The sequence below is a fragment of the Passer domesticus genome, chromosome 2, assembly GCF_036417665.1.
Source record: "Passer domesticus isolate bPasDom1 chromosome 2, bPasDom1.hap1, whole genome shotgun sequence".
Lineage (NCBI taxonomy): Eukaryota > Metazoa > Chordata > Aves > Passeriformes > Passeridae > Passer > Passer domesticus.
Window position 1 is genome coordinate 87,754,142 of NC_087475.1, and position 26,483 is coordinate 87,780,624.

Genomic DNA, 26,483 nt, shown 5'->3' on the forward strand with positions numbered 1-26,483 from the left:
CTTGCATTTCTTGGTCTTAGCTGACTAGACAGCCTCAAACCTACACTTTCCTGGTGGAGCAGGACATGCAAGTGAAGGATCATAAACCAGCCAATATCAAGATCTATGATTACTATATGCCAGGTGAGCTCAGATTCTGTACTACAAAAACCACCCAAATGTACTTCTGGAAAGAAAATTTCTGAATTTTGTTGAGTCTAACACAATACCATCTCTGACATGGTTATCTGACTGTCCCTTAGAAGCTCTCTAGGTATGAGCTTCACCTGTTGGTTTTCAAAATGGTAGGTCCTCCTCCCTCTGGCTCCAGAATTTGCAGGCCTGAAGCTGGTGTGTAGAACCACTGAGGGTCTGGCTCTCCCCACAAGAGTGGAGCAATGAGCTGTGCTTTTGAGCACTTAGTGGGAGACAGAAAAGGCAGAGGGACCATAGTGGGGGGATGACTCAGAAGAGTAAAGGCCCCTTAGAAGAATAACAAAAAAACCAACTTGTCCTCTGTTCTGTGGGGTTCCTAGTAGAAAGAAAAGTTCAAAATGTATCAGGGATTGCTATTCCTTGAGACAGTGTGGAATTCTTAACTGTTATGGAGCTCTTTGGGACTTGCAACCTCATGCCTCAGGTGAATCCTCAGCTGCAGAGTCACAGGCACACACCTGTGGTTTCATGTGTCACATAGAGGGGAGTTGTAGCCTGTAAACAGAGGGAACACCTCTCCTAGGAGCAGTGGCAGAATGCTGGATTGCTTTCAAGGGTTTTTGACAATGTGTCTCACCAGCACTTTCTTTCTTATCTTTCAGAAGAAACTGCAGTGATGAGCTACAGTGTCCCATGCAAGTGAGGTGAGTGCTCAACACCTCTTTTGTTATCACAGGCATGGTCCTGAAGAATAGGGAAGGGGAGGGAGATGCAGGAAAAGGCCCTTGGTCAAGAAACTTGCCAGACTGCAGGTCCGGGGTAGAAAGCAATTGGCAATGACAAGTAAGGGTGAGTTCCTGTACCCCAGCAGTTAAACTGAGAGAAAGAGAACTGAAGTAGAAGATTTGATGTAACAAGATCATGACAAAGCTGGAGATATGTTCCAGAAAACAAGGACTGCATGTACCAAGTACTATCACTAGTCCTGGCCCTTTGCATCAAATACACTTTTTTCAAGTTACCACAGTTCCCTTCCCTGCCACTTTCTCTGTAGTTTCACATTCCTCCAGCCCTGTGCACACAACGTGCCATGCTCACCTTTACTGCAGGGCCTTGCCACATTTCAGTGCCAAGCCTTTCTCCATCTCAGCCTAGCTTCTGATCCATATCAGGGAATGGACACCTGCCCATCCTCTTTCCAGGGTGAGCAAACACAAAGCTTAAGCTTGACCACTGCCTGCCCCTGATAAACTTTCCTTGCACCTGTGTGCTTTCCTGCCCACAAGACAGGGAAACCCACGTGCTCCATGAATCATGGGTAGGGAGGCACACAGCCCTGTCCTGGGATGTCTGCCACAAGCTCCACACCCTTACCTTACATAAGCTTTGTATAGATAAAGTGAGAGAGAATCTTAGGTCATAAAATCTTCTGAGTTGGAAGGGACCCACAAGGATCATGGAGTCCAGCTCCTGTCCCTGCACAGGACAGCCCCAAGAGTCACACCATGTGCCTGACAGCATTCTCCAAACACTTCTTGAACTCCATCAGTTTTGGTGCTGTGACACTTCCTGGGAAAACCCATTCCAGTGCCCAACCACCCTCTGGGTGTTGGCCTGACAGTACCATTTGGTCACAAGGTGCAAAAAAGTCCCCTAAGTTCCCAGTGGTTTGTTTTAATATTTCAGGAACTTTTTTTTTTGTCCTTTATTGTCTTCACAGGAACAGGGATAGATCCCTCCCCTGCAGTCTCTCCCATCAGTCCTTTGTCACCCCTGCCAACTGTTACCACATGGAGATATGAAGAAAAGAGAAAATGCTTGGAATTTCCTGCTGAGCAGTTAGTTTCTGGAAGGCTCAGACTGTGTGTGGCATCTTATTAAAAGTAGAAGACTAGAACTGTCTGATTGAATGATTATTCAGGTTTGCTGTTTTTCTCCCAAACCAGGAAAATTGCATTTAAGAGCAGCTGGGAAAATTAAATTCTCTACCTCTGCTCATGTACAAAACTCTGCCTCTCCAGGTGCAGACATGCACAAGAGTAGATAGAGTATTTAAAAAAGATCCATAGACCTAGAAACAGATACTTCCTGTTTCTAGCTGGGTACATGTTCCCCACTGCTTACCATTCCCCTTCCTGTCTTTGCTTATATTCCATGTTTCCTGCCCAAGACCCACCATTTCCTGATGCCACTGTTGGTGTCACATGGGAACTTGCTGCCTACCTCAACTACAGACAGCGGTGTATTCAGCCAAGGCTCGCTCCTCTGCAAAAGGAAATGAGGAAATTAGGAAGGTGATTACACATGGATGCATACAGAGAAGACTGTATGTCTCTTCCCAGCCAGAGAATCAGGAACCCTGCTCCCCACCCCCAAACAATAGGAAATCTGCAATTACTACCTGGCTGGTAGTAATCATAGATTTTGATGCCAGCTGGTTTCAGGTTCTTCACCTGAATTACTTGTTCCAGTTCCAGAATGAAAGTCTGAGATTCGTCATTGAGCTAGTGGAGATAGAAGGAAATTAGCAAGGAAGGGGAGAAAGAAGTGACAGCATCTTCATCTTTCCCGATTTGAATGTTTTCCTGCACTACATTAATCCATTAGAGATTCTGGACTTTAAAATGGAGTATTGTGTGAGGAATAGTACTATTCTAATCCAATGACAAGGAAATTGAGCAAACTTCCTCTGCCCCCAATTCTACCGGTGCTCTTTTCTTACGTAGACCAGCCTCAGGCTTCTTACACAGCTCCTTGTCCTCTGACCTTTTGCTCTCACTGTGCCACACTGAATGCTTTTGTTCTCACTTACCTTCTCCAGATAAATGTAGACCACATTAGCTTTCACTTCTATTTTCTTAACAATGGTTCTGTTCTCCAGCTAGGATAGGAAACAATAATGGAATGAAATTTGTGAGCATTTTTCTTAGGGATTCCTGACCCGAGGGAGCCAGTGTTTCAGTGCAGGGAAGGTATAGAGCTGGACTCTGTGTGGAACTGTGCATTTTTCAGTGGAAAATGCTAGCCTCTCTTGGACATCCCTTGTGAGCATCTCATGTGTGAACCACACTGACCCTGCCCAGGGCAGAGGAATCTCCCCCTCTGGGGACCAAAGACTGTGTGGGTAGTATGTATGACTGATATGCTGGTGAGCAAATGGGTGCAGGCACCAGTAGAGATTCCTATTTCATCTCACTGAGTGTTCAACTGCTTTTAAAGACTTGCATGGAGGCTGTGATTTAATTCATGATTTAATTGGAAAACAAACTAATCTTTTTAGCTAGAGCTAGAGTATCTCTGATAAATCCTGTCTTTGACTTTCTGATGAACAAATCCTGGGGTCAGCACACCCAGCAGTACACTTTGTTCCTGGTCCAAGTCCAAATACTGCCAGTGGGAGAAACAGAACCACCTCTGATTTTCCTTGTGGGGGCTGTAAGAAAGCAAGCAGTTTTGGTGCAATTGCAACAGCAAATTTAGCTACCACCTGGCCTGAAATGAACAATTCTCAACAGGAGTAAGCAAGCAGGATCCATTTACCACAGCTGGGGTTTTTATTCCAAAGTTCTTACCAGCACTCTGGATCTGGAAGTCATGATGAATCCAGATAGCAGGGAGACCTCTATGATCACCATGTTGGATGTGACTCTGCTCCCAATGTAGCTGGAAAAGAAAAAACAGACAGAGCGTCTGACTCTGTGAGGACAGTGCCGTCCCAGCTCCTCTTCCCTCCACCACCACGCCCTGAGCCAGGTGTCCCATCTGGGACTGGGGGCATAGCAGCCACTGCTCCCTCTCACAGGAGTCAGCCAGCACCTTCCCACTCCTAGCCATCCACCTGTCCAATTCACCCTCTGTCCTGTTCACCCCAAGGGCCAGGTCTCTCCATCAGAGCCCCCAGACCTTCCTGGCTGCTGTCCCCGGGCTCACTCCATCTTGCTGGAGGAGGAAGCAGCCCTTGGAGTCACCTGGCGAGGATGCGGATGGTGAGGACGCGCGGATTCGCCTGGCTGCAGTTGTTCAGCTCTGTGCTGACACGCAGCGTGAAGATCACAGGAGTCCCTGGGGAGCGCTTGTGGTACCTCAGCACCGTCTGCAGGGTAAGGGCCAGGAGCAGAAAACACAGGCCAGGCATGATCTCACGCAGGAGAAAAGAGGCACAGTCCTCCCCTCTCTACGCTCATCCCGTCTCCTGACCTGAGTGAAGACGCAGCTGCTGCCGTGGGCCTGCAGCAGGAACTGCCCTGGGATCTCCACCAGCGCTGCCTGCTGCACCAGCAGCCGCTGCTGGCGGCTGACCTGGAATGCCTTCCCAAAGGCCCTCTGGGACCTCACCCTCACCACTGCCTGGCCTGATGTGCTGAACGTCCTCGCTGCGTATTTCGCTAAGGCTTGCAAGGCAACAGCTGTGTCCTAGGGAGGGAGAGACAGGCGCTCCTCTGAAAGCATCAGCCGCAATGGAACTGGCTTGGAACAGGAATTCCTCAAGAGGACTTGTGCTGCCAACCTGGGCCACAAAAGGATCCACAGGGAGCTGCTGGTTACCTGGGTGGAGGCAAAACCCCCGTAGGCATTCTGCTGCCGCATCAGCCACGCCACAATGCCAGCTGCAGTTGTCATGTCACCGGCGTGCACCCGTGGCTTGGAGAGGTACGCCAGGAGCACATAGGCTGTCAGCTCTATGTCCACTGACTGAGTGCCAGGCCAGAAGTCTGTGTAAGATGGAGAGCTTGGCTTGGGGCTCCAGTGGATTTGTCCTCCTGCAGAAGGAAAAGGATTATGAAGGCTATTTAGGGAGGACATAATTTGGGTTTCAGAGGAAACAAACCCCACAGTGCTTTCAGGGCTCCTTCAGTACATTCCCTGTACTCAGGCCAGGATTGCTTTCTTGAATTTATTCTCCAAGGTTTCGCTTTGTTTTAGCTGACACTCCTTCCTCCTCCCTCAAAGGGATCTTGAAATCCTCCAGTCTGAGGAAACTATTTCTAAGTCACTCTCACAGTTTGTGAAATACTTTACTGTACTTTAAGTCACACAATGCAGTTACTGCACAAATACAAGGAGCATCTATAAATACATATATAATTCTCTACTGCTGTAGCTGGGCACACTTTGGTCCAGAATCCCAGCAGGCAGCACCTGATTTGATGGCCTGTTCCTCCAGTTTGTACAGCAGCTCCTGGGTTGTCTCATAGTCCCCAGCCAGGGCAAAGGCATAGGCCAGCAAGGCTTCTGTGTAGGTGTTGGTGATGTTGTGAACCACCTTCTGCAGGCAGCGGAGAGTAGTCTGCATCAGCTTGCCCTGTGTTGGGAGGAGACACGTGCCAAACTCTGACAGGGGTGAAAGAGGGGCTGGGGAACTCATTCTAGGGAGCCACACATGTCTTCCCAACATAGCTCCAGAGAAAGCCATTAATTTACAGACTCTTCAGAAAACAGGCAGTACAGCCCTGGTGTGCACTGGGAGCCACTGCTACTACTGCATCAGGCCAGTTTCACAAGGCTGGCTCTTTTGAGGAATGACTTCATCATTTGACCAAACATGGACTCATTCCCAGAAGTTCCCTCCTAGTTCATGGCCTGGAGAAGACCAGAATCACAAGCTGGCATACCCCCGTTGTGTTTCCCAGGAGAGCAGGAGGGAGCAGGAGGGAGCTGGGTGTGCTCACCTGCAGTGGCAGACCCATCTCCAGCAGTGCTGCAGCGACATAGGCCCCCAGAGAGACTTCATCATCCATGCTGCCCTGCAAGGGGAACACATCTTTCTACTCTTACAGGGTGTTAGGAGGGTCCACTCCTCAGAAGGAAAAGCATTCCTCTCATGTTTTCCCTCTCTTTAGGGCTTGCACAGGTTGCAGAATGACTTTCTAGGATCCTTTGGGATCCCACAATCTTCTGCTGTCACAAATCTCTCCAGTCATTCCCCAGCAGTGCTACCTGCCCTTGCCCACCATTACCTTTAGGGAGGAGTGAAAAAAGTTCCCTTTGGTGGCAAAGCAGCCACCGGGGAGCTGGTTTTGCTCTAGCCAGCGTAGGGCATCCTGGATGTTCTTGTCATCTACGTAGATGTATTTTCTGGCTTGGCCAAAATTCTTGAGTACAAAAGCTGTCAACCTAGGAAGAGGATGAGTTGTAAGAAAAAGAGGCAAACAAAAAAAAGGCAGAGACAGTCAGAGGTCTCCTTGTGCTTGTCCCTGAACTAGTGACATAGTGGGGGTGCAAAAAAAGAGTAATTTTCATAAAGAAAGTCAACCTAAAAGTGGAAATGGTTCACAGGACCCACCCCAGTGGCTCGTCTCCCTGCCCCTGTCTGCACAGATATAATACTTATGTACTACTTAGTGATGTACTCCATAATTTCACAGGTGAAAACCCTCCTACTCTTTCTACTTTCACTGTTCCACTTTACCTCCCCCAAATTACTAGAGACAATCTGGAATTCCCCAGTTTCTTCCTCCCTTCCTTTCACCATTCATCTTAACCAAGCACCATAGGTGTAAGTTGTGCCAAGGCAGCTCCTCTCCACTCTCTGAGGAGAGGATTTTTATTGCTCTCACCTGATTTTTCTCTAGCCATGTGTACCCCTTTTGGCTGCCAGGTCACCAGCAGTATGACCTGGTGTTGTCTGTGGGCCAACAGCAGGGGCATAGAGACAAAAAAAAAGACATTTAATTCCCTGGAACCACATATTTGCTGTTCCACTTTCCCAGAAACTCTGCTGCCCTGCCTGACTGCTTTTTCAAGTGGCTCAAGTGCCTCAGACTCTCCCTGTCAGAGAGTTCCTTCTGTCTCCATCCCAAAAAAAGGAACATCTTGTCAGCTTTCTCAGATCCATTAGGTTCTCTGACCCAGACAGGAAAAATAAGTGAGGGATGTTTGCAGTGCTTACCAAGTGTTTCCTTCTCCATCCTTCTGCCCAAAGAAGCTGTAGGAGCCATCTCTGTGCTTGTAAAGAAGTTGTGTCTGATACCCTGGGGAGATGGGAACAGTGATTAATATGGCACAGCAACACAGAGGGGACAGTGCTGACAGAGGGGGTGCAAGGGCAGGAGTTACTGGCATGTTGGGCACAGGGGAAGGCAGAGGAGCACGGTGGCTCTGTTGCACTCACCATTGCGCAGGAATCCAGCTGCCCTGTCCCTGATCTCAGGGCTCAGCTGCCTCGTCTTCTCCAGGTACTGCAGCACATAGACAACAGGGGCAAACAGCACCATGTTCTGCTCCCCACAGCCGTGAGGCAGCTGCACCAGGTGGTCCAGGTTCTGCAGTGCCATCCCCATGAGGTCACCTATCCAAGGGTGTAAAAAACAAAGGAAGTGTAAATATTATTTGAGGTGCCTTTTCAGCCAAACAGGGGCTAACAGTGCTTTGTCTCAGCAGGGGAAAAGCACTGGAGAAAGGAGGAAAGAGGAGTAAACAACTGAGTGCAAGGTGGAGAGTGGTGACTGTTTTGCCTCTTTCCAGCTTGGCGTCATGACAACTCTATGGAGTCCCTGGAGATAAGTTCCCCTTATCAGCTTTTGCATTCTGAAGAGCTCCAGCTATAACAAATACTGTTTGTAAAAGGCTGTCAGCAGAGCTGCACCTGCTCAGTCTGTGTCACACAGACAATCAAATGTAACAGCACTCAAGGAAAGGTTGAAATGCCAGGTCTTTAGCCAGGCTTGTTCTACCCGGCCATATGTCAAGTATCAAAATGTGAGGAAGGCAGCAGGGGTGCTAGTCAGATGGTGTGAAGGTGTGCATACATCCTCCAGCCAGTCAGAAAAGCCTTGTGTTGTTTCCTCTGTTGGGTTCTGTTGCACAGTATTCATGGCTACTTATGCCAGGCCTGGCTTCATACCAGTCTGACCTGCAATACAAATAGATTTTTTTAATGGTAGGTATGGCCAGACTCAGTACCCTCTCCAAAGTGTTGCTTTGCAACTTTATAATGCTGAGAAAGATATCTTCTCTCCAGGAGCTTCTGCTGTAGCATTTTTCAGCTTTACTGTTTGTATCTACACAGAAATAGCCCAGGTCCAAAGTCTCTGCTCCGAGGTCCTAGCTAGAAAAAGAAGGATTATTCTCCTGTGCAGATTACTCTTCCATTAAAGCAAAAAATCTGAAAGCTAGTGTTTGCAGGGAATAGAAACACAGCATCCTCTCTTCTGGGCAGTTCCATGTCAAGTGGATCATCTGACACCAAGTTAGTCTTGCTCTGACAGAGACCAGCAGTCTGTGAGCCCACAGTAGAAGTCACTTACCTGTGATGGAAATGGAAGCCCTGGCAGATGCCTTTACTACATTGTCAGGGAGGTGAAGGGACACGAGTTCCTCAGCCACGTTTCCTGATAACAGTAGGATAAAAGGTGTAGCATGAAAAACCAAGCCAGAAGCCCCTACCTGGAGAGACAAGAGTGGCCCAGGTAAGTGGGACACTGCCTACATCCCGCTCACACTGACTGTCCTGGTCACTGCACTGAGGTGCATTGCCTGGAAACTTTTCAGATTAGGCCATACAGGAGAGCTGCTGGTGGGGCTGAGGGCTCAATTCACTACACTTCACAAGAATCACAGCTGGACATCACTCAAGGGAGAACATCCTGGTGAGACATGCAATGCTGCAGGTGGGAGGGTTGGAGGACCTCTCACTGGTGACTGTGAAGCCCCAGGAACATCCAAGGGTTGCACTGTGGGAAGGAGACTACAGAGCAAGATTTTGCCACTTGTACTCAGCAGCAAATTCATGTAGGACAACACATGTGGGAGTAATATTTCTTAGTCATTCATGGCTGATAGGAAGTGAAATTTCCTATGTGAAAAATAATTTCAAAACATTCTGTCATGAGACCTCCCACAGTTTAGCTCTACTTTCAGGTGTATTTATTTCAGCCTGCAGAGCCCACTGAGGCTGTGCACATACCTCGTCTCGGGCACATACCTCCTCTTGGGCACAGAAGGGAGCTGTGGGACTTCTCCACTAACACACCCTCTGGCTGCCAGGGCAGAAGCATGCACGTGGGACATGGAGAAACAAAAATACACATAAAATTCCCAAATGACATCAACATTTCAGAGAAAGTTCAAGTCTGAATTCAGAGGTCAGGGACTCCACCCTCCTCCTTTTTGGCAGGTCTGCCTGCTTCACTGCTCAAAGGATCTAGAGTTAGCCCGAGGGACAGGGCTCTCTGGCCAGTGAGCACATACAACAACTCAGATACAGCATGAAAAGCAGGGAAAGGTACAGGGAGAACAAAGACATGAGAATGTAGCTCAAGAAAGAGTACTGCAAGAATAGGCTTGGCCAGGTCCTGGGAGAAATAAAGTGAACTAAGCCACTGCTAAGCTTTGGTACAGCACTGTTGCTGGCCAAAATTTGAGGTGATAAAACTATTCAGCCCACCTCAGGCTGCCTTCCCTCTTGGGCAGGGATATCACAGACAGAAGTGAGGTTGTTCTGGTACTGACCTGGACCAGCAAGTGTTTGGTCAGTGTGTGCCTCCCCCTCACAGCAGCTGGCAAGGGCTTCCTGCCCCCACACCGTGACGTGGTGTCCAGTACCTCTGTCCTCACTGAGATGTTCAGAGTCCCTAGCAAATAAATTCAACAGAGTCCTTTTCTTATACCTGTGCCCAAATGGAGTAAATTTTCTTTTCTTTTCACCAATAGTGGCCTGAGATGCTTTGGGTTGTTGGTCTTCATGGCCTCGGTGGTTTGGCCAGTAAAGGTGAGCCAGCCAGTGCTGAGAGCTTGTTCAGACACCCTGAGCATGATGAAACTCAGTAATGTCTCGCCAGCAGTGACTTCACTGCATTGCAATATGACTTAAACAACAGAAGGTCCAGCAGCCCTTGGACCCCAGCATGCCCTTCCCATTGCATATGAAGCACAGGATGAGCAAAATTCCCCCACCCACATCTACACAGCCTCCCCCTCCCCAGCTGGTCCCACAGCCCTCTGTTCAGGAGTTCCTGCCCTCTCTGGTGAGTCTGTCTAAGAAGAGAGAAAGAAAGCAAACAATGGATTGCATGTTTGCACCATTAAGGACAGACTTCAGGATCCAGAGGAGACCCGGCTCTGCCAACTTCTCTGGACCTCCCACACTCTTTCACTTCAGTTTTAGGTTCTCCTTCACCAGTTCCTTTTTGCTGCCATACCCAGTTGGACTGCTGTCACATTCCACAGGAAGGTCCTGGACTCCTCTGCACACAGACACTCCTTGTCCCTGCAAGTCTGACATGGTTCCACCTGGAAGTCTAAGGATTTATCCAGGGCCACCTGGATCTGCGGGAATGGCAGATGAAGGTGAGTGACTGAGCAGCTCAGGTGAGACGGCTTGGCACAATGAGCTCTAAAACTGGAGGGCAGAGTAGGCCCGTCCCACACCTGTATGCACTGCTGCAGGTAGCTGAAAACAGTGGCTTTCATCAGGAAGGTCTCTCCACGGATGACAGAATGTGGCAGTGCCACGTCCACAAAGAAGGGCTGAACTGTTCTGAGGCTCGTGGTCGGGGCAAGGCCAAACCCCCTCCCAGACAAGCAGAACATCTTGACTTTCCACTCTGCAGCAGCAGCAGGTGCTGTTACTGAGACATTCCTGCTGCCATTGGAGCTGAGAGGAGGAGAGAACTCGCATGAAGTGATTCATCTGCTAGTGGAGAGGGAAGCAGGGCAATGAGGAGTGCTCATGGCCCTGCTGATAGAGGTGACACAGGTCCTCATGCTTGGATCAACTTCTGCTGTATTGCCAATGACCTATGCTCCAGTAGCTCACAGCAAGGCATTTCTCAACAATTTTTTTCCCTAGACCCTCTTTAAATGCCATCAGTAAAGGCTTTATGTCCTTCTGAACAAGACACTGCCCAAGCATTCCAGCTCTGTATACTCATGGTGATTTGGTCTGGAAGTTTACTCTTGTTCCTTAAATCTGTGTACACTTCAGTTCTGCACCTCAAAGTCTACTAGTTTGACACATTACAGATGCAGGGAAGAGCCCCATAATTTGCATTCAGGGTTCTCTTTGCACCTCTTTTACACAAACTCAAGGCAGCCAAGTCCCTATAGCAAAGGGTCATCCTTCTGTCGACTTGTAAAGTCAGGAATCACTTACCCAATAGAGTACACATTCCAGAGCCAAGTCTCAGAGAAATAGTGGTGATATCTTCTGTGAGTTGTAAATTGGGGTTGTTCCTCATTGATTCTTTGGTCTTCTGTAGAAGGCACCCCTGAAGGAAAGAGTAAGGAGTCCCACCAGAGTGGAAGAGGTGAGTCCTGCCAGCCATAGACAGTAGTGAGGCTGGAGGAAAAGCAAGCAGTAAGAGAGACATAGGAGGGTCTGGCAGAGGAAAGCACAAGGGGCTGGACTGATTTCATGGGAGAGATTAGAAATAAAGGGAAAAGAGAGTGATAGCAGGAGAAGCAGTTTGCAGTCAGCTGATTGCAAGGTTTCCAAGATTTGGTTAGACAAAGCTCTTTCCTGACCTGACCCAGAGATTTGCATAAGAGACTGAGAACCTCCAGAGGGCCATTTTAACCAACACTTGTATAATTCTGTGAGTAATAGAACTGTTTGCTTGCTGTACAAAGCTCACATTCCACAGCAAGCTATGGTTTAAATATAGGCAGGCATGTGAGCCAGCTTAGTACAGTTATCGAGTGCAAACTGAGACACAGAGGAAGAACATGAGGCTGTCTCTGTGGCTACAAATGGGGACAGAAGCTGGGTCTCAGTACAGCCTGAAGAATGGGAAGAGACACTGGGAAACAGATCCTGGGCCCTGCTTGGGTTTGTCTGTAAGGAAAGGGAGTGTCATCCTTTAATGTCAGGGAACATCTAGGTAGTAACATTCTTTTTTATGGGGACTGGGTCACTCCTACTGAGTCTGGTGGACTGTGGCAGCGGCACCCAGTACTCCTAGGAGAGACAATATCCACCACCAACAAACCCCAAAGATCTCAGGTAGGCTCAAAATGCAGCTCACCTATGATTAGCTTCCTATCCATCCGACGAGAGCATTGAGAGGGCTTCTTAATTACAAGGTTTGAGAAGACTTTCAGTCCCATGTTCTGTTAGGAAAAGAGGGAGGGCAGGGGAGGCAGAAATGCATTTGTGAGTGGGGAAGACTGACTTCTGCTCTTCAAATTACTCTGGAAACCATGGGGGTCAGGACAACCCAGTGCCCAGGCAGCCCAGAGGAGCACTGGCCTGAGCAGACATAGTTCTGAGGGAGGCATGGAGGAGATCTGCCCTAAAGACACCAAGAGGTCTGCTTGGGACCTGCCCAAAATAGTGACAAAGAGCAGCTAACAACTGAGCCATGGCAACAACCTATGATCTAATGCTTGGGATCGCTCCCTGTCTCTCTTTTCCCTAATACTGTAGACACAGCCCAGTAACTCATTCTTCATTCCCATTCAAGTCAAAAAAAATGGAGTTTGGTCCAAGATTTCATCACCTTGCTTTATGCACATGAGGAGGGAAAGAAATACAAGTATTCCTACTCAATGGGGTGTACATCTTTTGAGACAACACAGTTCAGTCAGGGCAGACAGCAGGGTCTGTCTGGAGGAGGAAAAGCCCTCTCAAACTGCTTGGGGAGAAAATACCTCTGATGCTCATAATTGCAACAGCTCTGGGAAACATCATGAGGCAATTACCCGGAAGAGGTTGAAGATGTCAGGCTGAAAGGACTGTTGTGGTCTTCCTCGTAGCAGAGATGACAAGGACTGAGGCTGCACACAGCGATCTGAATGCTCTTCTACTTGGGCAGGGTATCCACGTTGGTAGGCAGCAGGGAACAAACCATAGACCTAGGCAAACTCACAGGCAGGGAAGGATTGGGCAAGGAGCAGATACCTCCAGATGCTTCACTCCATCCTCCCCTAGCATGCACATCAGTTCCTGTCCTTCTTCCTAGGCAGGCTCTGCTTTCTCCTTCACACAGAGACCTCCTCATTCATTGGCCTCCAGCTCCCCTTGCTACAGCCCCTGCCTGACTCTCACAGCTCATCCATCACTCCCAAGGTTTTGCCTGGTTGCACAGACACTCACCATTTGGCTGGTGAGCTCACGGTCTGGTCTGGTGAAGAACATGTTTTCATCCACTGCCTGGACTGCACACAAGGAGCCAGGTGCTGCCTGCAGCTGGAGCTGCACTGCTGACCCTGCATGGGCTTCTTTACCTGGGAATCGTACCTTGACCTGGAGCAACACACCAGGAAAGGAATGTGAAAAAGAAGGAGGTGCAAGGAGGATGACAGACAGATGGCACAGACAGAAAGAGGAAGACTAGCTGGAATCTCCGCTGCTCAGCCATGGCTATCAGAAGTCACTGTTGAAGCTTTCCTGGTCCCTGGGCACTGTGCTGCAGATTCCCCTTCCATCTCCTCTGTCCAGTTCTCTCTTGGAAGGATCTGAGGGTCTCCTGCCCTCAAGCCTCATGACTCCTGCCCATCAGCTCTCCCCCAGCCAGAAGTGAGTCTCACCTGGTTTTGGAAGCACAAGGCAACATCCAAATGGATGCTGTCAGCTGTGACCCCTCCGTTGGGGAAGATGGCGTACACCACCAAGGAAGGTGATGGGGACAAGTCGGCAGTGAAGGTCAAAGGGATGGAGAACGAGCCCTTCAACACTCAAAAAAAGAAAGACAGAATATTTTCATCATAGGTCCCCCAACACCTCCTTCTGCCCTTCTTCTTTTTGTGCTATATAATCTCAAAGTGTCAAACAAATTCGTGCTGCTGCACTCTGCCCTCTCTCTCCATTCTCTGACCCTATGTATTCATCTTCCCCTATATCGTCCCACCATCGTTTCATTCTGTCTTTTTGTCCTCTTCCAGCTGACACAACTGCTTCCTCAGCCTCCCTCTGTCCTGTTTGCTGACTGCTCCAGACCTATACATTGAGGGAATTTGGGAGAAACTCCAGCAATTCTCATGTCCACCCTAGAAACCAACTGTTTCCACTTCTCTGCCACGACTTACTGTTCAGTTTCCCAATCTGGATATTCCTCTGGCCCCTGACAACAATTCCAGACTTGCCAGTGACCTGCAGGAGGAGGGACATGGGATGAGTAGACTGCTGTTTGCCACCAGAGTGCATCCATACTTACCTATGTGCATCTTGGTCTCAAAAGTAAAAGAAAGCCCCCAAAATTAACTGTGGGCTCAATCCAATCCCAGACCTGGAGATTTGCAGACATCACAGCTGGGAGAAGAGGCTGTAGCACAGGAGTCTCTGGTCTAGTCTGTTCAGTGAGGACAATGGATGGGTAGTGGGTTCACTGCATATTGGTGAGTGATAATTAAGGGTTTCTCCTCTAGCAGGCTGGCCTCCAGAACAGACCAAAATCCATTTCTACTGAGCAGCTGTTTGATAACCAGAGTGAAAAAGGGATACCCAGCCAGTATCCTCAAAGGGAGAAGAAACTTCCAGCTGCAGCCTTGGCAGAGGCTAAGGGGGTGATGGGCTACAAAGACAGAAATCTCCTCCTATCCTTGGAGGTGACTGCAGCCCCAGCACCAGGATCACGGTGGGGCCAGGCTGAGCCCCACCAGATGTAGCATTCACCTAGTCCCCTGAGAATGAGGTTTAGCTGTCATCCCTCCAGGGATGACCTAAATTATATCCTCAGCTTTTCATTGAGGACTGGTCCTGTCAGTGCAGCCTTTCCCCCTAGGTTGTCTGCTACTGTTACTCACATAATATACAAAACTTATACGGCTGGTGTCTTCTCCCAGGTCATCCCTGCTGAGTGTGAAGGTCACCTGGACATTCTGCTTCAGGCCACAAGGCAGTGTTTCTGTGGGTGGGTGTACGTCGAGGAAGCTCTTGGTTGTGACATGGAAGGGCTGCAGGTGATGGTAAGCGTTCGTGTAAGTGAAGTCAGGCCGTCGAGGAGTGTGCATGAACTCCTCCAGTGTGAACTTCCCCTGGAAGGGCACAGAGACACACAGAAATGAAGAGTTTCGTGCTTCAGTGCTTCCTTAGGCTGTCATCAGCTTGGTTTGGGAAAGGCTGGTGCCTTCCAGCTGGCTCTGTGCAGAGCTGTGTGGTGAGCCCCAGCCTGAGCTGGCAGGGGGGCTGCAGGGCAGGAGCAGGGAGCACAGGTAGAGCTCAAGGATTCTCACTTTCCCATATGCAGAAATGGTGTTTACCTCCAGAGAGACTGATGAGCTGTTCCAGGCAGTAGTGTCGAGGTTGAAAGATGCTATTCCGCTGTCATCTGTGATGTAGGTTTTGATAAAGCGACGCCTCATGAACCTTATCACAAGATAAACTTTCCTGTTCTTCATACCAGTTCCATAGTGATCCTGAACCTTAATCTGGTGACAACAGGGTGAGGCAGGAAAGCCAAAGTCAGATATTTCTTCCAATGTCATAACCAAGACCTTCCTGTCTCTGACAAGCATAGACCTTCCTGTGTAGGTCACCCACAGCCTTCAGTCTGGCCCCAGGAAGACAGGAAAATTGCACAACTCCCTCATCTCTAATGCAAAGCTGAGCATGGTTCAAATCTGTCTGCTCTAAAAAGTGTGTGTGGCTAGAACATGAGGAGTTTCTCTCCTAGCCTACAGCTGAGACGTCCTTGCACCCCAGCATCCCTGCTGAGACACCACTCATTGCTCTCAGCAGATGCTGGAAGTGTAAACGCAACAAGGAACCTGAAATGCAGCAACTGTAGCTACACTGTGAAGAAATGAGAAACAGTGCAAGGTGTGCTCTTGCTCCTCTGTCTGAGCACATAGCTTTAGGTCAGCTGGATTTACCAGATGCCATATTCCTTGGCAAATGACAGGGAGCAAAAAAGCAAGGGAAGAAAATCACCTTCCCCCTGTACGGTACTCCAGGGATGTAATATTCATTGGGTGTCTCAAATACTGCCCTTGCAGCTGTCCTGGAGATGAGGATTTGGCTGGAGGTGTTGATCTGCACCCCTGTTGGAATGCAGAGTGCAAAGGAAGCAGGATCAGTACCAGAGGTTACTACTGCACTGTAGTTTAATCTCACTTTGTTATTCCCAACCCCTTTTAGCAGTGTCTGTAACTTCCTTCTGAAAACCAGCATTCTTCAAGGTTTGGAGGCTGCTCCTGTGGCAGCTCCTTCTTTAGTTAAGCTGTCTGCAAGACTCTTTGTACCCTCATGAACCCATACCACTCATTCAGCTCCCAGCCACTCCTCATCCTCCTGCTGCTGGCAGTGTAGATCTCCATATCCTGTGAAGATCCCAGCAGCAGGTAGAGGAGAGGGGGATGTGTGCCCTCTCTAATCCTCAAACCCCAGGATGGTTCCTCTCACCCCTGTACTTTCCCTGCTGAGCCCCTTGGTACCTGTGCCCATCTCCAGGAGAGAGGCTTCTGCATAAAGTTTGTTGTCTTCCTCGCTGGGAGTCAGATTGAAGACTGATGTGCTGACAGAAGGGGTGAAACACCCATTGCTTGCTGTCTGCAATGGGAATGACAGGTATTATCTGGGTCTGGGGAGAAGGGAAGGGGTCAGAAGTACAAGGGATTAGTCATTCTGTCATAACTATTGACTACAACAAATAACAATGCAGAACTTGTAAAACACCGGAACATGTTCCTCAGGGAAGTGGTGGATGCTTCATCCCCAGAAACATTCAAGGCCAGACTGGAGCAGTTCCATTCATTCAAGGTCAGACTGCTCTGAGCAGCTCATTCTGCTCACTCAGCCCTTGACACTGCATCCTCTGTGGTGCTTCTGTACTGTCCATATACCTTCCAGGATTTTACTCACAGGACCACTGTATTCCCTACAGATGTCCTTGCTGGCATTCTGGGGCCACCTCCTTGCCTTCTGGCACAGGGTCACGTGCACGGTCCCTCGCACTGCTTTCCCAAAACTGTACCTGCAGGGAGAAGACCAGAGGAGCTTCTGGGCAGAGGCGCTGCCTGCTCTGTCTAGCACATCGCACCACAGAGGTGCCTTTGTGACAAAGGTCTTACTGCAGCTGGCAAGCAGGCAGCCACAAATTAAAATAAAGCACTTTGAGTACTTTGGGAGTGCAATAGCATGGTCTGCATCCAACAGATGCAGGAACAAAGGAATAGATGCAGAAATGGACAGGAGCAGACCCACACCCTCTGGAGCTCTCCCACTTCTGGGCACTTGCTGTCCTGGAATTGGAGGCAGACACAGAGAGTGGACCTGATTTATCTACTCGGTGAAGATATTAGTTTGAGAGGGAAAGCAGCAGAAACGGGTGTCCCTGCAGACAACAAATTGCAGTAATAGAGCCACAGAGGGACCTCAGACTTGCCTCACTATGGGCTTATCTCATTATCAGGGCTCTTGTTTCCATCATCAGACCTGCTCTGCTGATTTAGATGTATAGGTATTTCCTCTGCCTGCTTGGCTGCCTTTTCTTGCTTTGACTCCCCTCTGACTTGCCCTTTGGAGCAATGCTCCTGACAGTATCAGTAAAAAGATGACATCTGTGACCCACCCTGGTGATGTAGAGTAGTGTGTACTATTTACTACTACAGCCTCATATGATCTGATTGTAACAAACCAAATTAATGAGAAATTATGTCAGACCAAATAGTGGCAAAAGAGACCAAAAGTCTCCAGACAATGCAGTCCCAAATACAAATGAGCTCACCGGATTTTGAGTGCTTTTGAGCTCATTGTCCTCCCTTCTTTGTATTTATACTTTGTGTCAGAGGTTCTGCCCTTCTTCCCACCGTCATCTGCTAATTTTTTTATGATAATCATGTAATTAGAGAAATTTATCTACTGCTTCTAAAAAGGTAGTAAGTTCAGTAGCATGTAGGTAAGAAGGAATGGCATAAACTCCTAAAGAAATGTCAGCTCCTGCTTCTTTAGCTCCAAGTGTCTGTCCCATGACTGGCAAGTGGTTTTCCCACATAAGATCTTTCTGTGCTAGACAGACACATCTTCCAGAGGAGGGTATCTGTTGCCCAGGGCAAGTCTCCCTATAGCTGGATGTTTTCTCTCATGTGTGGCTCAGGTACCTCTTCCCCAAGGAAGAACCCATTATCTTGACTTGAACTATTTGGGATTCTTCTAAAGGAATGGCTCTGTTTGACCCTTCCTGAGCCACCTCTCTTTGATGGATTGAAAAGACAGGAGACACATGGAAGGAGAGACAGTTTTGATGGAATCTTTCCTTTCCCCTGAACATTCTCCTTACCTGCCACACACTCGCAGTGGGAAAGTTTTATCTGAAGCATAAATCTGAGTTGGTCCCTCGAAGAAAACATCAAACTTTTGCAACACTGGAACAAAAACCACAGAGTTAATCCATCAAGGGCAAAAGACTACCTGGGCACAGGATTACAAAAGGGAAGAGTATGTTCCCATGAAGGAATATGTTTATGAGGTAAAAGCAAGCATTACTTAAAAACAGGGAAACCAAAGAAAGAATCCCCTTTCCCCCCCCCCACCCCACCCCCGACAGTCTTGAAGAGGTCTTTAGTGTAATCTCAATCTGCCAGAAGGTACTTTCTCCAGGAATCTCCAGCACAATCTCCCTTGTGATCATTTCTATATTGCCCATAAATTTGTGTTCAGTTGTAGCTCTCAGACAGTAAACCCTACTTTACAATATTTGGCTTTACATTGTTGTACAGACAGGCAAGCAACAAACAAGCAACTTCTTCCATCCCTTTCTTCCTTCTCCTTACCACGCTCCTCCACCTTAAAGGTAGTGGACTGGACTGAGTTGGACTTAAAGGACTGGGCACTGATGGTGTAAGTCCCCAGGGAGAGTTCATCAGCTAAGTGGAAAGAGAGATCTGCAACGCCCTGTTTTGGTCTCACATCCAGCCACTGGCCAATGCGGTTTTGGTTCGGGTCCTGCGGTGCAAGGGAAGCAAAGAAGAGGCAGGCATCAGCAGTGTTGGCTATTCTCTACCCAGAGCCCACTGGATTCAAAAGCAAATCAGACATTCCAGAGGCTTTCACAGGTTCCTGCTGGTTTAGCCCAGATGGTGATGCTGGAGCACCAACAGAGGTGAACCCGACCCACCCAGGTTTACTCTGCTCTGCACAGCCACGGAAAAGGTTCTGACATTTAGACTCTCCAGTGTCCAGTAAAGATGAACTATAAAAATTAGCTAAAGTTGGGCCTAAATTTCTGAATGTCGAAGTGGATGAAGTCAAATCATTTTTACCATCAAGTCTTGTTAACAAAAAGCATTTGGACAGAGAATGTGGATGCATAGAGCCTAAGAAAAGCAACTTGATCCAGTAAGGCAGCATCCAAGGTACTAACCATACTGAAATACCTTTCCTCATAACACCTGAGGAGTCTGGAACACCCACCTGGATTTCCACCATGGAGTACTGCAAAGCAAACAGACAGCACTTTCACAAACTGGCATGACACAGCAAGCTACATACAAATTTCTCTTACCCACCCAACCCCTGTACTATGACAAACATTATGGTACAAGAGGCTTGATCCTACTGAAATCAGGACAACTGCTTTGAAAGAGCAAGGAATAGTAAAAATCTATGCTATTCTTCAGATTTGCTTTTTGATCCCCTGAATATTTAAGGTGCATTTTGATAGGTATTTGACAACAATAAAAGCTAGAATTTGCTCTAATAAAATGGGGAAGAGTTAGAAGACACTCAAATACCATCATCCCAAGTTAACAAATATTAAATGGCCCCAGTTTTGTAACATATGTCCCAATAATTAGCAAAACTCATCATCTATAGGAAGAATACTCAGAAAATCTTTCTTTAACATTCCTGGCAGAGGAGGTAAGGCTGAAAGTTATGCGTCAATGCTGACTGCAGCTGACAGTAACAGGGAGGGACAAAAGAGGACACATTTCAGCCCTTCTAGGCCCATTAATTCTCTGTTTTTTCTTTTATCACTGCATCTATCATCCAAGGGGCAGTGTTGGTGAAAAGCCTCTAATATGGGATCACAACACATAAAGAGGCAGGAGCAGGGCTTGGGAGAGTAACCAGACTGTAAACATGCAATTGGCATGTAATTCACATTATTCATCATTCTAAGCTTACCAGAGGCAGCTCTGTTTTCACTGAAATTAAAAGAACAGTGTAGGTTAACCTGCTGGTGAACAGCACCCATATTAACTTCAACTCATCTATTTTACAAACTAGATATTATAGCTTCAGTGCTGCAGTGCACTCAAGCCTTTATAATAGCTTTGGCTAAACACAATCTCTTTGAATTTTCATCACAGCATAATTAACAGTTACAATGTTAATTTGTTTGTACTCACACACAGATATCAAACATTTACAGTCAAATATGTACATGAAACAATTGTAGGCATGGAAGAAAATGTATTGTTTATACTTCATTATCTTATTAATATAAGATACATGCCTTCCCTTTGGGGAGAAGAGACTGTTTGATCCAAGGACCTCACCAATAGCCCAAGAAAGAAGAAATTAAGTCAGCAATAAAGAAGCTGGAAGGATCTCTTCCTTTATTTTAGTCTGGAAGGATTTGGTCCAGCTCCCCTAATGTGTGCCCTTCAGTATTTTAATTGTCATGGCATGAATTCCTGTTGGCTCTCCTTAAATTGCTTGAGGACTGAGGAGTGTAATAGCTATAGCTGCTGGCTGCAGATATAATTGCTTACTGAAGAATGGCACTAGCCTTACAGTTTCCTGGCCACCACATATATAAGTCTCTGGTAACTTCTCACCCTCTTGACACGGGGACAATGAGCTGCTGCCAGCAGCAAGTCAGTATAATTTGGTTATACTGTTTTCTCTCTTCTTTTTATGATCACTTCTGTGTATCCTTCCCCATATTAATTAATTTTTCTTAAAATGTTGCAGCTTGCTCTAGGCTCTCCTGCCACCCTCAGGTGCCACACACTGCACAAATCACTGAGCTTTCCAGAGCTGTGGGAAGTGATCTTCGGGTGGTGATGTCTGTACACAACTTTGTCTGATAATTATGCCCATGGCCAGCAACCCACAGACTGCTCCCCAGAAGCCCTGCCTGCTTTTTTGGCAAGGGCAGGTGCACTCAGGTAACTCAGCTAGCTGGGAGTGCTGGCACACTCCCCAGATACCATCCAACCCTCCCATCAACCAGCAGCCGTCCTATGACAGCAACAGCAGAGCCATCAGCCAACAGGAATTGTTGCTCAAATTGGTTTACTCGAGGGTTGGCATTGGCACCCTGGGTGCTGGGACTGTCCCAGCCTCCCTGGCATGGGGTTGGTAGAGGAAGCAGAACCACCTGAAGCCTGGAGACTTCCTTGCCTCCACTTAGACAGGCTTTACCTTGCTGTTAACAGGAACAAAATCTTCAGTGAGTGTCACAATCCTGAATTTCACTGGAGGGACAGAATGGGGTAAAGCACATTACAGACAGAGTGCACGTGGGAACGGACTTGCCCCTCACTTGTCTCACCCCAGAACCACAGTCCCACACCCAGTCCCAGTGGCAGCCCCATGCCTGCCCTGCAGCCCCTCTCACCCTTTGCTCTGCCCCACTCTCCTCTGCTTGCCCCAAACACGTGGCAGCAGCAGAGCTGCTTCACAATTTATGGGTTTTCCCATGGGTTACAGCCAGGGCTATCCTTACATTTCCTTGTCTGCAGTGTAGGCAGACCAGTCCCCCCTGCCCCTGAGCAAGAAGCCCATGTTCAGGTCTGCTCCCTTTTCCAAGCCAACTCTGCTCCTAGAGCATGTCAGGCCTCCCCTGCCAGGCCCCTCCTGCTGCCAAAACATGGGATCCCTGACTGCAGCTCTCCCCTCTGTCCCATGGAGGCCACATAGCACAAAGTGCTCAGTGCTCCACTGACAGGAAATTTGGAACAAAGCCTGGGAGGGTCGAGGCAGGGCCACTGTGCTCTGCATTGCTCACCTGTCTGTCCTGGATTATAGATGGGCTTATCCATCTGAATGAAGGTGCCTGTTCCAGCCCTGTGGATCAGGACTTTTTTATCTTCACTTGCACTGAAGTAGTGGCCATTGGAGATGTGCAGGTGCACAGTGGCCACCTCCTGGCTGCCTGCAGGTCGGGGCACCTGGGACAAAAAACAAGAGAGCCACTAGGTTAGCAGGCATCAGAGCAGTGCTCTTCTCACTTCAGCTGCACTGCAAGGCAGGCTCTTTGCCATCTTACTCTGGAGGCCAGCATAGGGTGTCCCCTCAGTGGCCAAAGGCTGTGTCTGTGGAAGCACGGGGAACAACACTCAGCAGCTGGGATAGATCTTGGACAAGAGAAAAAGGAGTCTGTTCTGACACAGAAATTTTGTTTACTACTTCATGTTCCACTCTTAAGAATCTGCATGGAGCAAGATGGAGAAGACTTAAGGAAAGAAAAGGTCTGTGGTGAGGAGTATTCTATTTCCTACAGTGTGAGGGCCACAGAGACCGAAATCCCCCCTTATTAACAGTGCAAACTAAGAAAATAAGGATCACGAGTCTGGCAAACAAGAAAGATTTATGCTGAGCTTGTGTGTACACCCTCTCATGTCTTCCCTTGTCTTCAAGGACATTTTCAAGCCCAGAAAGAAAAGCTTGGAAAGAAGCAGACATGAGGGAAGCTGTATGAGATGAGAGGTGTGACACTTTCTGCATCACAGATTCACAAACAACACGCTGTGACAGTGCATCCTCCTCAGGGGAGAGAATGAGCTGCATGACTGCCATTTGGGTGCTTCTAAGCAATCCACCCTCCTCAGACCTTTGCTGCCAGGCCAGGCAGCCTTTCCTCAGTGTGCCAAAAGGATACCCCACAGGAAGAACGCCATTGCAGACAGACAAAGACAATGAGCAAAGCCACCGGGCTGCCACTGATCCCTCCCCCTGATTTTGCATTCGCTCTTTTCCATGCCCTCTTATCTTCTGTCTTCCTCATTGTCTCTTTCTTTGGTGAGAGGCAAATGAGCACTCCGTGAGCTGCCATCTAGGGGTCCCTGCCAAGAACGACTCTGACCTGAAATCTGGTGCACTCGAAGATCCAGTCGTTCCGGACAACCTTGCGGTAGAGGCTGAGGTTGCCAGATGGGTGCACAAGGGTTAAGGCCACACGAATAGGCTTTTCAACCCCACGAAGGTCCAAGCATGCCCTCTGGGATGAGGGGTAGGGCAGGGCAGCTGGAATGATGATCAGGTACCTCCTGCAGTGAGGGAATAAGACATCATCATATCCCGGGAGCCCTCTCACCCCCTCTTGGCACTAAAAGGCTGGCCTGAGGAAACAGGAGAGCTCGCCATCTCTCTGAGGCTAGGAGGTGCTGCTCTGCTGGAGAGACTGGGACAGATTGCCAGAGTGAGAACCTTGCACAGAGTGGGTGGAAGGTATAGAGTTCATTTCAGACAAATACAAGACATACTTTCAGGTGACAGAACAGAATTTGCCCTTCTTGCTTTGACATGGCTCCTCAACTACCCTGACAGCAGATTGCCTCCTGCTTATCCATCCCCTGCCTTGCAGCCCTTTTCATTTGCCCTTCACTGTATCCTACACCTTTCCCTTCATCCCACCTCATATTGCCCTCTCTCACTCTTGTTCCCACCACTAGTGCTCACCTAGTTCTTGTACTGCAATGATATCCTTGAGAGAGATTCCCACCTTCAGGAGCACCCTGCATTCACAACAAGGCTCTGCACCCCACCCTCCTTCCACGAGGTGACTCACAGGGTCCCACACTCTCTCCCTGCTATCTTGGCCCCTCCCTCAGCATTCTTATCAATCATTAGATTTTTAAGTGGCACTTACGGTTGTGCCACTATCCCCAGGGTGCAGAGCAGGCAGCTCAGGAGGAAGGGAGTCCACATTTTCATGGGAGAACCCCAGAGGGGTGTATTCCTTGAGAGGGCTGCTCAGGAGACAAAGTAGGGTGCTGCTCCTCTCCTTCCAAAGTCTCCAGGACACCTGCAGCTGTTGCTGTTTCTCTCAGGAAGCAGACACAAAGTCCCAAGGTTTCCTTCCCTCCACCTCTTTCCGGCATTTATAGTGCTGCAGGCACAGGGTTGTACTGTCCAGGACGTTCCCCAGCCAATCCAAGTCCTTTTGGACTCCGGCCTCACTGCTCTCCAACTCCCCTGTGGATGGACCAGTGTCATTCAGACAAATGTGCCTTTTATTTTGCCATCCAGCAGCCTGTTTCCTGGTCACTGTACTGCCCTTGCTCCCTGGGCTAGTTGCAGCACGAGTCCCATTGTTTTGCCTCCAGCTGGATTGTCCCATGACCCCTTGGCACGTGCACCCAGCTGGAGCTCACTGTGAACTCTTGTGGTCACACTGTCCCCAGGCTTTCTGAGTCTGTAGCACCCAAGGCAGGTCTCAGTCCTGAAATGGAGACCAGGCTTTGCACAAATTCATTATATTTGCATAGCTCACTGCTCCTTCACAGAGGAAGAAAGCACAGGAAGCGAACAGAGCTGGAGTCCTCACCTTGCCTCTACTCTACAGATATTTCAGTTTGAAGAGAAAATTAAACAGCTACAACTCACCCCAGCTGTTTCACATTGCTCTGTGCTCCAGTTCAAGGCCAACCTACTCACACCCTCACCAGTGGAGGAAATGAGGGCTAAACATTGGTCAGGCAGGTCAAAATCTGCATGGCTGAAGTCCTACAGGGTCTTGCCTAGCTACCAAAAGGCTGTGCTCAAGCCCTAGGTAATAGGAACACACACTGTCTGGTTTGGGGCCTTCTTTCCACATGCTAATTTTATATATGTTAGTCCACTGATTGTACTGAACTTTTCCCTGAGTATCTTACCATAATTGAAAAGAGAATGTGGTTCTTGAAATTGCTCATTCTCAAAATAAGGAGTTTTTCAATTTTTGTATCAAGGTATTTTCATATCAAAATGTACCACTAACTTATTCTTCAGCACCAAACTGAGCTCTTAAACATGTAGGGCCTAGTAATATTTTCCCTTCTTTAGTACAGACTGATCATAACAAGGAAACTAGGTTTTGGGGCTTTCTTTTACCCACTCATGCACACACATGTAATGGGCAGATACAACTCCTCTCTCTCCCTTCCCTCTCCGTGGGCTTTGTTCAGGTCAGAGCTGCTGGTGCCAGCAGTTGGGAAAAATGCATAAATGCACCTGGACAAACAAGCAAACAGGAACCGGAGCAAGAATGTGGATCATTCTGACACTAAGCTGCCCTTCATTTCTTTCCATGGGTCTCAAAAAGTACAGGCAGTGCCTGTTGAACAATCCCAGCTGGCATTTGTTTGTTTACAGTAGATCCACAGCAGTTCCAGGGGACAGCCAGATCCCTCATAGCAGCACAGGGGCTCACAATGGCAAAGGTATTGAGAGTCCTGACTCCTACTGACTCTCTGTTTTGTGAGAGCAGACATGCAAACACCTCTGAAGTTCTGGGCTTGGCACTGATTGGAAAGCTACCCCTGAGCACCCAATCCCAGTGAAACAGAATTAAATAAAAGTAGGAGCAACAACAACAAAGTGGAGACAGGAGGCACCGGGGAAGGGAGAACCTCTTAGCAGGGCTCTGCACCCCCTAGCACTCAGTGACAGGGCACACAGTGCTGGGTGATGTCCTGTGCTAATATCTCTCCCCAGCCCACAGATCCATTCAGCAGCTGGCCCAGAGAGAGGCAAAAAGCACATCCATAGTGGATCTGTGTCCCTGGAAGCCAGCAGTTCTCAGTGCTGAAGCAGTGAGCTGATCACAAGCTAAATGGAAGGATGCACACCACCAAGCTCCAGCCTGAATCACCACAACCCCTCGATTTTGTGAAGGTTTAAAAAAAAAAAACGACTGGGATGTTTGACATCTGCTGCTCTAAGCAGAGAAGGGGATGTTTAAGCCAGAGAGATAAATAATAAATAGATGCGTTTTGTAGAAAAGTGGTTTTTTCCCTGTCTAAATTCTCTTGGAAAACAGCCACCTCCTTCCAAATGCTCTCTAGTACCCACACATCACAAGTACAACTGTTTAAATCTCATAAAGAACATTTTAAAGGACACAGAAGAGTTGTTTAGAAAGTGGAATAGAAATTACATTGGATATTGAGTCAAAAGTGACACTGTGTAATTTTTAGCCAGAGCGTGTGTACACACAGGCATAGGAGTAGCAAGGGGTTGTGTGCGACCTCCTTGTCTGAGGGGCCTTTTCCGCTCAGCTTTGGAGTTCTTCATTCTCCAAACATCTCCCCCAAAAAAATCCAACTGGGAACAACAACTTGGAGTGACTGGGAACATGCTGGGGGTGATTTGAAACATCTGGGCTTATATTGGGATCAGCTGGGATCATACTGGCAGTGAGTGCCACTACACTGAGGCTGACTGGGAGTGGTTGGGAGCAAATGGGATCATACTGTAAGGAATTGGGAGTGACTGGGAACATGCTGGAAGGAACTGGGGTACACTGGGAGATACTGGGGGG

The 26,483-nt window shown here is 48.3% G+C and overlaps 2 protein-coding genes across 3 annotated transcripts in view; one reads left to right on the top strand and one right to left on the bottom strand.

Moving 5' to 3' along the window:
* LOC135294497 (alpha-2-macroglobulin-like protein 1) overlaps positions 1-2,032 on the top strand; it is a 23,929-nt gene extending 21,897 nt beyond the window's left edge. The window contains exons 34-36 of the mRNA XM_064409829.1: positions 21-123; positions 798-839; positions 1,856-2,032. Of these exons, the coding sequence (XP_064265899.1) occupies positions 21-123; positions 798-838 (144 nt within the window). The 3' untranslated portion in view covers position 839; positions 1,856-2,032. The remainder of the gene's footprint in view (positions 1-20; positions 124-797; positions 840-1,855) is intronic.
* Positions 1-24,736, bottom strand: part of LOC135294498 (alpha-2-macroglobulin-like protein 1) — a 26,527-nt gene extending 1,791 nt beyond the window's left edge. Inside the window, exons 1-35 of one of the 2 annotated variants that reach the window (XM_064409830.1) lie at positions 23,832-24,736; positions 23,046-23,229; positions 21,969-22,131; positions 21,383-21,435; positions 19,424-19,444; positions 18,784-18,955; positions 18,291-18,375; positions 16,874-16,985; positions 16,447-16,561; positions 15,944-16,053; positions 15,274-15,441; positions 14,818-15,048; positions 14,101-14,164; positions 13,603-13,748; positions 13,169-13,318; positions 12,775-12,927; positions 12,099-12,183; positions 11,228-11,342; positions 10,504-10,729; positions 10,275-10,401; positions 9,586-9,707; positions 9,059-9,113; positions 8,382-8,465; positions 7,247-7,423; positions 7,025-7,106; positions 6,093-6,249; positions 5,805-5,879; positions 5,275-5,437; positions 4,681-4,895; positions 4,333-4,548; positions 4,104-4,228; positions 3,708-3,798; positions 2,948-3,016; positions 2,537-2,639; positions 2,359-2,400 (exon numbers count right to left, since the gene is read on the bottom strand). In XM_064409830.1, the coding sequence (XP_064265900.1) occupies positions 2,360-2,400; positions 2,537-2,639; positions 2,948-3,016; positions 3,708-3,798; positions 4,104-4,228; positions 4,333-4,548; positions 4,681-4,895; positions 5,275-5,437; positions 5,805-5,879; positions 6,093-6,249; positions 7,025-7,106; positions 7,247-7,423; positions 8,382-8,465; positions 9,059-9,113; positions 9,586-9,707; positions 10,275-10,401; positions 10,504-10,729; positions 11,228-11,342; positions 12,099-12,183; positions 12,775-12,927; positions 13,169-13,318; positions 13,603-13,748; positions 14,101-14,164; positions 14,818-15,048; positions 15,274-15,441; positions 15,944-16,053; positions 16,447-16,561; positions 16,874-16,985; positions 18,291-18,375; positions 18,784-18,955; positions 19,424-19,444; positions 21,383-21,435; positions 21,969-22,131; positions 23,046-23,229; positions 23,832-23,896 (4,320 nt within the window). In that variant the 5' untranslated portion in view covers positions 23,897-24,736 and the 3' untranslated portion in view covers position 2,359. Of the gene's footprint in view, positions 1-2,358; positions 2,401-2,536; positions 2,640-2,947; positions 3,017-3,707; positions 3,799-4,103; positions 4,549-4,680; positions 4,896-5,274; positions 5,438-5,804; positions 5,880-6,092; positions 6,250-7,024; positions 7,107-7,246; positions 7,424-8,381; positions 8,466-9,058; positions 9,114-9,585; positions 9,708-10,274; positions 10,730-11,227; positions 11,343-12,098; positions 12,184-12,774; positions 12,928-13,168; positions 13,319-13,602; positions 13,749-14,100; positions 14,165-14,817; positions 15,049-15,273; positions 15,442-15,943; positions 16,054-16,446; positions 16,562-16,873; positions 16,986-18,290; positions 18,376-18,783; positions 18,956-19,423; positions 19,445-21,382; positions 21,436-21,968; positions 22,132-23,045; positions 23,230-23,641; positions 23,753-23,831 lie in introns of those variants that run through there. The other variant, XR_010356589.1, reaches the window with a different exon arrangement.
* Positions 24,737-26,483: the final 1,747 nt, after the last annotated feature.